At 42.1% G+C, this 14,855-nt stretch overlaps 1 protein-coding gene across 2 annotated transcripts in view; it reads right to left on the minus strand.

Annotated features, from left to right (window-relative positions):
- The window catches only part of LOC126412527 (elongation factor-like GTPase 1), a 593,784-nt gene that overhangs the window by 16,429 nt on the left and 562,500 nt on the right, over nt 1-14,855 (minus strand). For both annotated transcript variants that reach the window (XM_050082167.1, XM_050082166.1), the window contains one exon: nt 1,001-1,185. In XM_050082167.1, coding sequence (XP_049938124.1) covers nt 1,001-1,185 — 185 coding nt within the window. The remainder of the gene's footprint in view (nt 1-1,000; nt 1,186-14,855) is intronic.

Below are 14,855 nucleotides of genomic sequence, written 5' to 3' on the forward strand. Positions count from 1 at the left end.
TTGTATTTCAGGAGATGCTCGATTTATTCATGCAGCACCACGGCCACTGGCGCCCAAAATTCAACGCAAATCATTCCAATCAACTTCTCATAATAAAAATAATCACATACTGAATGAGGAGTTCCTATTGTAATTGCAAAATATTAACATTTAAGGCAATCACTTTCGTCTGGAGTGAAGGTATGCAAATGAATTTTGCAATCGCATCCCCAGCTCAACGCATTCAGAGAAATTTCTGTAAGCAAAGAGGGTAGAAGTGAGTTTTTCTGTCAATTCACCCAATTTATGGTGTCGCCTCGTTTTGTTAAGTGTGTGCCTACGTATCACTCTTTCTGGTACCTTGAATAGTTTTTATTTGTTTCGAGCTGCATCTTGTGAGTCTCTGTAGGATAAAGAGTTGACAAAAGGGCCAAGGCTTAATGCAGTAAGCATGTTCGGTTTGGTTATGGAGGAAAGTGTGAGAGATAAAAAATTGTAGAGGTTTGTGAAGGGTAATTGTAGAATCAATTGTAGCTATTCTCAGGTACTACCGTAAGGATTCTCATACAATGAATGATTCACGTGAATGGTTTGTTTATATCATTACATATTATAAATAAGTTGTCCTCCCGTAGATACTTAGTACTACAAGTGCGAAGCTGCAGCGGGTCGCTAGTAACATATATTTTCAGACAAGAAATTTAATGTGATCGCATTCGTTAAGACACATGATCATCGTTAACAACAAATGAGCGGTACAGATGTGATACTGCTATCCGTGAAACAATCCGATGCCTAAATATTAAAAATCAATACAAAATGGATAAGGAGTTTACAACTACGGAGATGTCTACAATCCAGAATTGAGCCAAAGTTGAATTGCCATGAGGAACACGCAATGCCAGCTTGACTAATTTGACGAATTCTATGTAGCCATAAGGACAGCGTAATATGGAGGAAGTTGTGAACGGTGTGGCTAAACCCGGGCAGCGTGGTATGGTGTTGCGTCGTGTCGACTGACCTCCCAGTGGCTGAAGACGAGCTGCGGGCTGGCCAGCCCGGATGTCTGCTTGCGGATCTCGGCGGCAAAGTTGAAGCTCTCGACGACGGGCAGCACGGCTTCGATGGTGAAGGAGGCGGAGCCCTCCGTCATGTCACCGTGCAGCACGCGCCCCTGCCGCCGGCCCAGCACCGCGTACATCCTGCCTGTCGACACACAAACACCACCACGCGTCAGCTCCAATGCCCTCTCCTCACACCCCACTACTCTGTCGCTTTCTTGTTGTACACTCAAATCAAACGCAGTTTATTTTTACCTCACAAAGCCCAGTGCGATAACTTCGTACACACACACACACACACACACACACACACACACACACACACACACACACACACTTCTTCCACATAGACTTAACTAATGGGACGCATAACAATATCATCCCCAGCCATAAAATTTCTAAGTAAATAAGAGTTCTACATCAAGTTCTGTATGGTTACAGATGAAAAACTGGAAAACAAAACAACTGCAATAAGTACCATAAGAATGCAAGTAATCCACACCATGTGTAGATATGTATAAAAAACTTTGTATGCTTTTCAGATATGTAATTACTGTGTTAAAAACTCAAATTTATATGTGTATAAGTAGTAAACACCACTTTCCTGTTTTATAGAAAGATATTTAAAAAATCAGCAAAACATCTCCGAAAAATAAAAATAAAAATTGCGTTTTGTTCAATGTGGACCCTCTCCAAAAACAAATCTAACTGTAAGCAAACAAGGACAGAAAAGCTTCAACTCCAAGATGAATACTAATATTAACAGCAAACTCTTCACAGATGATGAAGTTATCTATAAAGAAGTACCGTGTGATAAAATCTGCACAAATATTCACTTAAATCTTTATAAGATGTCGAAGGGGTACAAAGATTGTGGATTGTGTTCAGAAATGTAAAATTGTGCTCTTCACAAAAGGGGGGAAAAACATAGTATCCTATGACTACAGTATCGATGTGTCACAAGTACAATCTGTCGACTCATACGAATAGTTCTGTGTTCCAGTTGTAGGGATATGAAATGGGACGATCACACACGCTCAGTCGTAGGTTCATCAATAGAGGACTAGGAACCTGAATCCGTCTACAAAAGAGATTCTTACCAAAACACTCGTGCTATCTGTCCTAGAACATTGCTTCGACGCGTGGGAAACGCACTAAGTAGGACTAACAGAAGACACTGAATGAATACAAACCAAATGAATGTATATAGTAAACAACATGAAGGGTCACAGGTTTGTTTGACCTACTGGAGAGGGGCATGAAGATGCTGAATGAACTAAATTGGCTGATGTTTGAAGACAGACGCAAAGTATTCCGAGAAAGCCTAATTACAAAATTTTAAGAATCAAATTTAGGTGCTGAATACATGATTATATTACAAGACCCTACGTATTGGCCGGCCGGAGTGGCCGTGCGGTTCTAGGCGCTACAGTCTGGAGCCGAGCGACCGCAATGGTCGCAGGTTCGAATCCTGCCTCGGGCATGGATGTGTGTGATGTCCTTAGGTTAGTTAGGTTTCATTAGTTCTAAGTTCTAGGCGACTGATGACCTCAGCAGTTAAGTCGCATAGTGCTCAGAGCCATTTGAGCCTACGTGTTGCTCCCGTAGGAATCTCGAAGGCAAGATTAAGCTAATTATAGCTGGCACATAGGCTTTTAAACAATCATCGCTGAACAATCATTATTCCCTCACTCCTTGAGTGAATGGAACGGGAAGAAGCACTAATAACTGGTACAATGGCAAGTACCTTCTGCCATGCACTTCACAATGGTTTGCAGAATGTAGATGTAGAGCCCCAGAAAACGTTATTTCGTGGGAAATGGCAAGCTATGTAACGATGTAAAGAAGGCCTTACAGAAACTAACACTGTAATGAATATGTCACTCACCATGAGAGGCATAAAACGTTATAGCCCAAATTTCGTTCCAATAATTATTACCTAAAACACGATTGTTTTTTATTCAGACCTACTAACGATAGTGTCGCATATAAAAACCAAACCGTATTGTTGCAGATCAGATTCACGGAACGCCGTAATCTGAAACAGGAAACGCGTCTGCAACATTAATAAATATACATTGCAGCAGGAAAATGCGTTTCAATTCATAAAACGAAAAAAATATAAAGTGTGTGCTACAAGCAAGTCTTTCAACTTACATTTGTAAATGAGATTTATCACATTTTTTCGTTTCTCCTCCAGGTTATTGAGAACAGAATCTGCACAACAGTCCATGGTTTCGTGCACAAGGGTGAATTGTTACCCAAAAGAGGATCTTTTTTCTCTCTACTATTTATCGAGAGAACCTCTGGAAAACCTGTTGTACTACTTTTGTATTCTGTGCCGAAACCGAATTTCAGGCTGTAATTTCTGTGACATTTTCCGGAAGGAGCTACTTTATCTGAGTGTTCAGAGCGAAGAGGAAAAGATGGCGCTATTGGCCACCTAGATGCCTGTGGTCACGGGAAGAGGGGCCCGTAGACAGCAGCCTTTGTGCGCAGCGGAAATGCCCGCCAGCCCCACAAAGGCTTAGAAATTTCCAGTGAAGCGGAAACAAGTTTGGCACGCCTAGAAACAAGTCTCACGTCTGAGCAACGAGAAGACGACATTTCTTATACTTCGTGTTTAGTGTTTAATTTCAGTATAGCCGACGTCCCACAACATAAGGCATTAGGAAGAAAGTTGTCCGATAAGTGAAGATATGGGCCAAATTAACTTTTGACGCAAGTAAACAATAAAAACATTAAACTATGGTGGGGGCAATGTAACTCTCTGATTTTTCTTTCGTCAGCTGGACTCAGAACGATGCGAAGTTTTCACTGTTTGGACACTCTTGTCGTAGCTCACTGCTATGGAAAAAAAAGTTTTTAACTGCAACTCTTAAACTAATGTTCAACCAAATCAATAAGGTTGTACTAAATCTTCTGCATGTAATTTCATTTTAACATTAACTTACAAATGGTTCAAATGGCTCTGAGCACTATGGGACTCAACTTCTGAGGTCATCAGTCCCCTAGAACTTAGAACTACTTAAACCTAACTAACCTAAGGACATCACACACATCCATGCCCGAGGCAGGATTCGAACCTGCGAGCGTAGCCGTCTCGCGGTTCCAGACTGTAGCGCCTAGAACCGCACGGCCACTCCGGCTGGCCATTAACTTACATCTAAGCGCAAATTTCTTAGTTCATTACTAGAATTATTTTTGAGTCAGGCTTTCAAATTCAGTTTCGTTGATCCTTACGAATATTATTTCTCTCAAGTACTCAGTAACTTAGTTAGCTACACGTCCTATAGATCTCTTGAACCATTTTTTAAACCAAAATGATGTGGAAGGATTCAATTTACAGAATATGTATACATGATTACTTTTAACATTAATGAAAATATTTTCCGCGCGGGATTAGGCGAGCGATCTAACGCGCTGCAGTCATGGACTGTGCGGCTGATCCCGGCGGAGTTTCGAGTCCTCCCTCGGGCATGGGTGTGTGTGTTTGTCCTTAGGTTAATTTAGGTTAAGTAGTGTGTAAGCTTAGGGACTGATGACCTTAGCAGTTAAGTCCCATAAGATTTTACACACATTTGAACATTTTAACATATTTTGAAAATATTTTTCCTCTCTACTCGTGCAACAATACTTAAAAGTATATTTGTACAGCTACAAGATTTTAAATTAATTTGTCTCTGGAATAGAACGGATTGTCCAGAAAAACTGGTTTTAGTTTAGATATAAAATTTGTTTTGTTACCGATAAAACATTTTATGTTACTCGGCAAATGAGGACAAATTTATGTTGACGCATATTAAACTCCTTCCTAAGCCACTGGCAGTTATAATATTGGGTAATAAAAGTCATTTTTTCTTGTAGCGTTGTAGGTATGGATATCACTGGTCTCCTCAAAATGTCGTGGATTATTTATGACGAATTTCATTGGCGGATACATACGTGGAGTCCCAGGTCAAATTGTCAATATTCATATATATGACAGGAACGATCATTCGAAGCAAAACAGTGAAGTAAACAAGGGTCTAAAATGCTTTACCTTTAAAGGTGTGAGCATTTCTCATCTTCGATACTGTGGAACAAATCTCTTCTATTGCAAGCTGTTTGGTTTCTACGTTTTGAGAAGAGTTAGTAAGGACCAGAACAAGAAAAAAAAGTCCAATAAACGTAAGCTCTAAAATGTATAGGACCAGAACAAGAAAAAAAGTCCAATAAACGTAAGCTCTAAAATGTATACGTTACGAGCTATGATCGTTTGTTCATCTCCTCTATACAACTAGTGCTTATAGCACACATTTTAGAGGCCACGTTTGCTACACAATTTTTTATTGTTTTCATCCATACTACCTCTTCCCAAAATGTGGAAAGCAAAGAGCTTGTTGTAGAAGAGATTTATTTCACAGTATCGAAGATGTAGAAGTGCTCATAGCTGCATTATGGAGCCCACAGTTAGCACATGTTTTTGCTTCGAATGATATTTCCTGTCATATCCCCAAATATTGAGCATTTCTCCTGATACACCCTGTATGTTGTGAGGGCGGAGTTAAAATGACTGACTACTACAAGGTGACTGCAGTTCAATCTACATATTATTCTTACTGATCTCTTTTGTGCTGTCAATGCTGCCAATATTTTCTTTCTAAGTAATAAGTTACCCCAAAAAATTCTTTCATAAGACATTATTTAGTGAAAATATTCAAAATACGTTGGCTGTTTTCTTCTGTTTGCAAGAATAGCAATTATACGAAGTGCAAAAGTAACTTAACAGTTTGAGCAGTTCAGTAATATGTCTCTTCCAGATTAAGTTTTCAAAAATTTGGAGCATTCTACCCCATTTACTCACTCCCGTTCAAGCGGTACATCAATTGTCTATCTGCTGTACAGGTGGGAACATAATGCGTTTCCTCAAAATTTTGGGTGAGTCTATTTTTAAAGAACCACCTAATAAAACTTTGAAAAATATGATTAACAATTGGCTCTGAGCACTATGGGACTCAACTGCTGAGGTCATTAGTCCCCTAGAACTTAGAACTAGTTAAACCTAACTAACCTAAGGACATCACAAACATCCATGCCCGAGGCAGGATTCGAACCTGCGACCGTAGCGGTCTTGCGGTTCCAGACTGCAGCGCCTTTAACCGCACGGCCACTTCGACCGAATTAACAATTTCTGTTGTTGCTTTCTCTCTAATGGGATTTATTATAATACTAGTATCGTCTGCAAAAAGTATCACTTCTGCTTGATGAATTTCAAGTGAAAGGCCACTCACATATATAGGGAATACGAGTGGACCCACAACTGAACCCTGGATTCTGTATAATTTCTTGCATCCTGCTTGTGAAATATGATTCGAACCAACTGTTTGTAAGGCCATCAATTCGATAAAACTTAACTTTTTCTCTAATAGAGTAACATGTGTAAAACCTGCTAATACAAGCAAGCTAAATCGTTCTTAGTGCCGAAATGGTACAAAGTTATCGACGTGATGAAATTCCATCATAAGTCAATAACTGTTCGACGAAATCGGTGGTGGCCCATTGATTAATAAAAATGTGTGGTTAGTAGATTCAACTTACCTTACTGCTGTATTGTCAATTGCACTTACGGAAGTTCAGTAATTAGAAGTCGTTATGAGGAGACACGTATCTTTTCTTCCACACTGTCAAGGACATTAGACTAAGAGTGCGAACTGAAAACAGTTTTCAAAGTACTGTGTGTCCAGACGCAAGGTAAAATGCATTGTTTCTCGTGTAAATTTCAGGCCGAGGGACGAACATGGCTGGCATGAACTGACAAGAATCGTAATTATTTAGCGAGCTGTTTACCAAGTCCGCTTTGCTAGTGTCACTGCAGCGATCCCTGGTTGGTCGCTTCCCTCCGTCCCTGTTAGCAGCACGGATGGCTCTGCTGCCGTCTCGGAGCTCAACTGTTGCTGCTCGATTAGTCTCAATAGCGTCTCGTTAGGCTCAATGGGTGACACGACGTGAATTCGCTGGTGGCAAACCTGTAGCGCTCGCGTTCCATTTCGCCCAGTGTGAGAGTCAAGCCGTCCCGCTGTGGTCCTCTCTTGGAATGGAGAAAGGGAGGTTTCATTTTAACATCCCGTCAACGTCGAAGTCACTGAAGATAGAGCAAAGCACCGTTTGAACAAGGCTGAGAAAAAGAGCCAAATGTGTCCTTTCTGAAGGGAGGATATAGACCAGGGCTATCCAACCCGTGGTCCGCATGCGGCCTGAAGTGAGAATCTGTCACACAACCGGTAAACAACAACAAAAAAAAATTAGAGATAGAACTCACGACCTTGTCTTTTACGTTAAGTCTAATTCAGTTGCAACTGGAAACTAGAGATATATGGACATATAATGAAATTAAGTTATGAAAATACAAGAAAATTCTGTGTTATTTCTGTACAGTTGTGATAAAGAACCTTTTTCACCGAAGTTCGGCTGATTACAAGTCGACAGAAATTAGAAATCGTCATACATATTGCAATTATTGCCTACGTTTGCTGTCCAACAGCGCCATAATTCTGTTGTAACAAGTTTAATTTGAATATTTCATCCACTGCAACACACAAAAAACACATTTCAACATGAACGTCTCTCTAATGGGCTTTCACGTACGTTTGTGAACAGGTATTTTCAAGACTAAAACAATAAAGCATAAAAACAGAAAACATTGAGAACACCCTGAGAATTGCAACCACTCTGATCGGGTCTGATACTAATATACGAGTTTCCCAAATTCAAAGCCAGATTTCACATTAATTCTATAATTTGTAATAATTCATATATGCAATTATTAATGAAATCTCATACAAAATGTGTCAAATTAATTCTGTCTTGCCTTTCTGTAATAAAGACTCCGATCGTTCCTCCTTATTTTCTCACTCTTCTTTTTATTTTTTTCTTCAACAGTTATTGTTAGTGTTGAGTATATTATGTGCGGCCCAAAAATACTCGTTTTCTTCCAATGTGGCCCAGATAATCAAAAAGGCTGCACACCCTTGATATAGACATTCACTTTACGTGTTTGTGGGAGACCAAAGAGAAATTGGATGAGGATGCCCCGAAAGTGATCTGAAGCCCAATCATCGTATTACCTCTAATGGCGAATAAGTCTTCGATAAAACCAAATTCAGTGCTCAAATCACACATTAAACAAAACGTAAAGAACTTGAAGATGTATTTAAAATAAGCACTGCAAGGATTCTACGACAAGGCACTCAGTTGACACCTGGCAATGGCCGATAATCCCTGGGCCGATAGCTAGTAAGAGTTTATATACGTGATGCCTGAGATGATTTTATTGGTTCAAATTACCGCCAGACCATGAACAAAGCCAATAGAGCGAAGGGATAGCCAGTCGTGAAGCAATCAACGAATTCAAAAGTAAAATTCTATTTGTCGATCTGACAGGAAATCCTAAGAACGTTCGGTCTTAACGTTAAATCAGTAAACGGATTAAAGCCATCTGTCCAGACACTCTACGACCTTAAGGACATCGAAACGGAGAATGATGCAGAGAAGGCAGAAATACTAAATTCCCTTTCGCTGAGGATTACTATACTGCTGTTCCACCTATAAATCGTCCCAAAAACGTCAAAATAACAGATATCGAATTAAGTGATCTGGCAGGGCTTCAATACGGTATTACACTGAATATGCGAAAGCAGCAGTACGACTATACCGTAGATCGGTGGAGAAGGGAAGCGTTTCTGGTGGTGGGAAAAAAGCGATGGTCATCCCAGTTTTCAAGAAGAGCTGTTCAATAGATGCACTAAACTACAGATCTCTATCGCTGACGTGAGTATGTCGTACAACCTTGGAATATGTTTTATTACATTTCTGAGAACCGAATCAACATAGATCCAGCAAACAAAGACCTTGTGAAACCCAGCTCGCTCTGTTCATCCACGAGACACACAAATCACTGTATACCGGCGCCCAGGTTGAATACGTGTTCTTTGACTCCAGAAGGCATTCGATACAGTTCCACACTGCTGCCTAATGAACAAACTATGAGCGAACGGAAAATCAGAGAAGCCGTGTAATTGAACTGAAGCGTACCTAGCAAGCAGAATATAGCATGTCATTTTTAACGAAGTGAAATCTTCAGACGTTAAAGTAATTTCGGGCTTACCCCAAGGATAGTGATATGCACACATACAGGTGACGCGTACACATGGTACAAAAGAGCAGTGAATTTGCAGAGCTGTCATTTGTACTCACGTGAGTCATGTAAAATGATGTCCGACGTGAATATGGCTACACGACGGGAATCAACACATTCTGATCGGGGAATAGCAGTTGGAGCTTGGCGTACGGGACATTCCGTTTTGGAAATCGTTAGGGAATTCAATATTCCGAGATCCCCAGTATCAAGAGTGTGTCGAGAATACCAAATTTCAAACATTACATCTGACCACAGACAACAAAGAGGCCGACGGTCTTCACTTAAGAAACGATAGCAGTGCTAACAGAGAAGCAACACTGCGTGAACTAACCACAGAAATCAATGTGGGACGTACGACGAATGTATCCGCTGGGACAGTATGGCGAAATACGGCGTTAATGGGCTACAGAAGCGAGTGCCTTTGTTAACAGCACTACATCGGCTGCAGCGCCTCTCCTGAGCTCGTGACAATATCGGTTGGATCATAGACGACTAGAAAACCGTGCCGTGGTTAGATTAGTCTCGAATTCAGCTGGTACGAGCAGATAGTAGGGTTCGAATGTGGAACACACGCCACGCAGACATGGACCCAAGTTTTCAACAAGACACTGTAAGCTGGTGGTGGCTCCATCATGTTGTGGACTGTTTATATGGTATGGACTAGGTCCTCTGGTCAAACTGACCCGATCATTGACTGAAAATGGTTATTTTCGGCTACTTGGAGACCATTTGCAGCCATTCATGGACTTAATGTTTCCTAACAACGATGGAATTTATATGGATGTCAATATGCCATGTCATCGGGTCCCAGTTGTTCGCAATTGGTTTGAAGAACATTCTGGACAATTCGAGCGAAAGATCTGGCCACCCACATCGCCCGACATGAATCCCATCGAACATTTATGGGACTTAATCGAGAGGTCAGTTCATGCACAGAATTCTGCACCGGCAGCACTTTCGCAATTATGGACGGCTATAGAGGCAGTGTGGCTCAATATTTCTGCAGGGGACTTCCAACGACTTGTTGAGTTCATGCCATGTCGAGAAGCTGTACTATGCCAGGAAAAAGAAGGACCTACACGCTGTTAGGAGGTATCTCATGACTTCTGTCATCTCAGTGTAAATGACGTATTGAATAACATTGGAAATTCCGTGTCTCTCATCGAGGATTATGCTGTTGTACGCAGAGAAGTCGCAACGCTAGAAAACTGTAGTGAAATTTAGGAAGACCTAAACACGAATAACAACAGGTGCAGAGACTGGTAGTTATTTTCCACATAAATAAGCAGTATGTAACTTTACAATTACACGATTGCAGAACAATCACTGGAACCAGTTGCATACATAATATATACGGAGTGATTTAAAGTGGAACGATCACATAGAACTAATCGCAGATGGAAGGCTAATGCTAAACTGAGACTCATTGGAAGAATCCTCAAGTAGTGTAGTCCACTCACAAATGAGGTAGCTCACAAAATCCTCCTTCCACAAATATTTGAATGTTGCTCGTCAATCTAGGTTCCGTACCAGATGGGACTGAAAGAGGAAACACAGAATATCCAAAGAAGAGCAGGATGTTTCGTTACAGGTTCAGATGCTCAAAAAAATGGTTCAAATGGCTCTGAGCACTATGGGACTCAACTGCTGAGGTCATTAGTCCCCTAGAACTTAGAACTACTTAAACCTAACTAATCTAAGGACATCACAAACATCCATGCCCGAGGCAGGATTCGAACCTGCGACCGTAGCGGTCTTGCGGTTCCAGACTGCAGCGCCTTTAACCGCATGGCCACTCCGGCCGGCTTCAGACGCTCAGCCAACTCCAGTGGTATACGCTACAAGAGAGACGTTCTGCGCAGCGACGTAGTTTAGTGTTACATTTATGAGAGTGTACGTTTGTAAAAGAGTAAATCCCAATATACTGCTTCCCCCCACGTACATCTCGCGGCAAAATCATGCCAGTAAAATTAGAGAGATTCGATCTGACAGTTCGTTCTGCCTGCAGACCATTCGTGACTGGAACAGGAAAGGGGGAGATGAAACGGTACACAAAGTACTCTTCGCTACACATCATGAGGTGGTTTGCAGAATACAGACGTAGAGGCGTAGAGGTAGATATATCATTCTCACAAGCTACTAGCTTCTGTGAATTTTAGGGAGGCCTATTAAGATAATGTTTCGGAGAAACAACTATCAGGTTCTGATTTTAATTGGGGCAGGGATTTACTTTCTATCTGTATCTGCCGCAGCAGATGGCCGTACCATGGGAATGTGATCTCGGCTGTTAGCACTGTAAGAGCTGGTGTCGACAAGAGTCGCCTTGGGCCGTGGCTACGTGGCTTGACCTTGCCTGTCAATCTGGAGCTCATGGACTAGTTTCTCCTTGTCCGCTGGAAGGGAGTCGAGCGGAGACCAACGATGCACACTAAACGTTTTGGCACTCCTCGCTCTCTTAAAAGTTAGACACGTTTTCCATAACAGCAAGTATTTTTCCAGAAAAAAATTTTTTTGTAAAAATATTGCAAGAATCCCAGACAAATGTATTGGCGGGGAAAAGAGGATTATAATCTGATAATTATCAGTGAAGAAGCTTGCATTTGACTCAAAAGTCAATCATTCTGCAAGTCAGGAATGGGGAAGATGAAAGGCCTCAATGTTTAAAAAATTTAAAGAATTTCTTGGAGATCGTGTAAGATGAACGTCGGTCGGCAGCCACTCTTTTAGGCGAGTCGTGGGCCCTCTGGAGAACACTTAATGTATATAACTGTTTTATGGTTCTGAAAGTTATAGTTAGTATCTACAGTGCTAGGTAAAGTTATTCTGCCACTAAAAGGAAAGCTTACATGAGTCTGCAAATGTGACCCCGTGTACGGGCGGCGCAAACTATTAGTTCTTCCAAGTTTTGTAGAGTTATGGCTTAGTGACTGCAAATCAAATGTTCAAATGTGTGTGAAATCCTATGGGACTTAACTGCTAAGGTCATAAGTCCCTAAGCTTACACACTACTTAACCTAAATTATCCTATGGACAAACACACAAACCCATGCCCGAGGGAGGACTCGAACCTCCGCCGAGACCAGCCGCACAGTCCATGACTGCAGCGCCTTAGAGCGCTCGGCTAATCCCGCGCGGCACTTAGTTACTGCGCAAGTGGTTTTATTACACTGTGGAACTGCTACATAACTCGTGTTTGTTGGGATAGATGGACATATAGTGGATTACTTAAAGATAATAAACTAAATTTGCTTCTGTAGAAACTTGATGTGTTTGAGTTTGGTGTGGCATTACATACATTTTTTTTTTTTTTTGACCTGTTACGTCGTAGGTATAAACGTGATCGTAAACGTGGCGTTTGAGTGGGATCTCTTTCCTGAAGATATTTTTCTCTTCAATGTACTGATGAACAGTCACCATAGCTGTGCAGCTGAAACTGCAGGAATTGAACTTGTCGCCATATCGGAATAATTCCGAACTCAATCAGGACGTCACTGCCTCACGTAGGCCACTACAGACGTGCACGGCAATTCTGTCGTGTGGTGGCTGGCCTCTGCAGTGGCAGAGAGCGGCAACACATGGTCGACGGAAGGCAGCAGCTGCGTTGCGGCGGCTCGCTGTAACCCTGTTAAAATACTTGTTTAACACTGTGGGCCATCGAAAAGCCAGCGAGCTGCTGTACGGCGGACTCTGTAGCGTGTTAGGAGAAGGAATTAGAGGATTACGAATAGCGCCGACTCCGCCCGAGTCGGACACAAATTGCATGTGGGGAACGAAAGATGTGAGCGATAAAATTTATTCGATACTCCGTGTCACTAACTACTTACTCCACAGAGACTAAGAAGCTGGAGGATTACGAGAACTACTAACTAGGCGCCCACAAAGCATCTATATCCGGAAAAGGAAAGGAAGCTCTTGCGGAGAGAGAGGCTCCCAGAGCACGTCGTAATACACTGCTCACTTCTCACTTAGGCCAGTCGACTAAGGTACATACATATACGAGGACTTGAACAACGCGACCAGAGACGAAACAGCATGTAAAGAAATCAACTGCACGTAGACTCGATCCCAAAGGCCCTGCATCTGCAATAAAGAAACGAATGACAAAATGGACGTCAAAAGAGGCCCAAGAAACAGCAAACAGTCTACATGGTAGACACTTCAGAAGAAGACGGCGAATATCGCCCAAGAAACTACACAGACTATAATGATAACGATTTCTCTGACTTAGTCACTTAGTATATGTGCCGTGACAGGTTACTGTAGGTAGAGTCACGTAAAACGTGTATAGTAGAAGTAGCACAGTAACAACGAGAACCAGCGATGGGTGCATGGCTCCACATCTTTTCGAGGTACACCCTCCCCCCTCTCCCCCCCCCCCCCCCCCCCCAACCCCCGCGGTGGCCTATCGTGGCTCATCTCTAATCTTCTCTATCATCTTTAAACTTCCTTCAGTTTCAACCATTTACTAACAATCTTATCTAACATCCTCCGTTTCCGTTATTTAACTCTTTACCATTACTTCGATTTTTATTGCTGAATCAACATTTGCTTAGAATGATGGAACAATTTATGTTACCGTATGGAACTCTGTAAACAGTTTTAAAATACTAGGTAATAAGCTCTCTAAATATGCAAGTAATGAAATGATAAAAATGTCGGTACGAATGCGCAGAAAAGAATGGCAAGTAACGATACATTTCAGTTACTTTGAATCCGCTGCGGACAAAATTGGAGGAGTGCCTAAACTACCGACTTGGCCCGAGTCTGGCAGTAACTGCGTGCGGGACGAAAAACATACAAGTAAGGTCGTACCGAAACGGTACCCTTTTGAGCTGTGGTCTACGACAACAGCTGCCAGTACTAACGTCGGAGAAACTGAGGCGAAATCACATGCTCTAGCTGCAGATGCGACTCCTACGGGTCCCACAGGGTACAATTCCCTTCCTGCCGCTGAAAGCATCGGTTATCTTACCCGTTGGACCTCTCATGGTCACCTTTTATGCTTACAGTGACCCACTCGTATCATGTCCGCTGTAAGCACATGGTTCAACTCGCCCTCGAGCGAATTCGTAGCTCAGCGTTTCTCCTACGCCTGGAATGCTGAGTGAAAGCTTTTGACCAGAGCCGACCCCACTCCAGCTAGATAGAAGTAGGAATACTTAGTTCCTCCCCACCAAATTTCGTACAGGCGACAACCGCTGTTATCGTTCAGACCAAAAAAGGTAACAACCCTCCCTTGCGACCACACACTAAGGCAGACACTTCACATGGTTCCGCGATGCTCTGGGATGTTTGTCACGTGGAAGTGGCCGACTACTGCCTCTGCAGAAGGTGAAGACGAAAGATCCTAGCCTATAAAAGCCCTTATTTTTTATTGAACATGGAGTATCCGGGCGTCAGTCTCACAGATGCCGAACCTGTGACGGTACAGGAATTTTCATTTTCGCCCGATCCTCTACACTTTCTATGTACTTCTTGTATGGTTACTCATAGGTAAAAAGTACACACCTGCTAAACTTCATTGTTGGTTCCGTAGAATTTCCTTTCTCTCAGACTTTACAGGATACAGGTGTTGACCGTCTAAGGCGCGGTTCACACTGATACGATACTTTATGCGAAACGACACATTCCAATAT

This window comes from Schistocerca serialis, chromosome 7 (genome assembly GCF_023864345.2).
Source record: "Schistocerca serialis cubense isolate TAMUIC-IGC-003099 chromosome 7, iqSchSeri2.2, whole genome shotgun sequence".
In the NCBI taxonomy this organism is placed as follows: Eukaryota; Metazoa; Arthropoda; class Insecta; order Orthoptera; family Acrididae; genus Schistocerca; species Schistocerca serialis.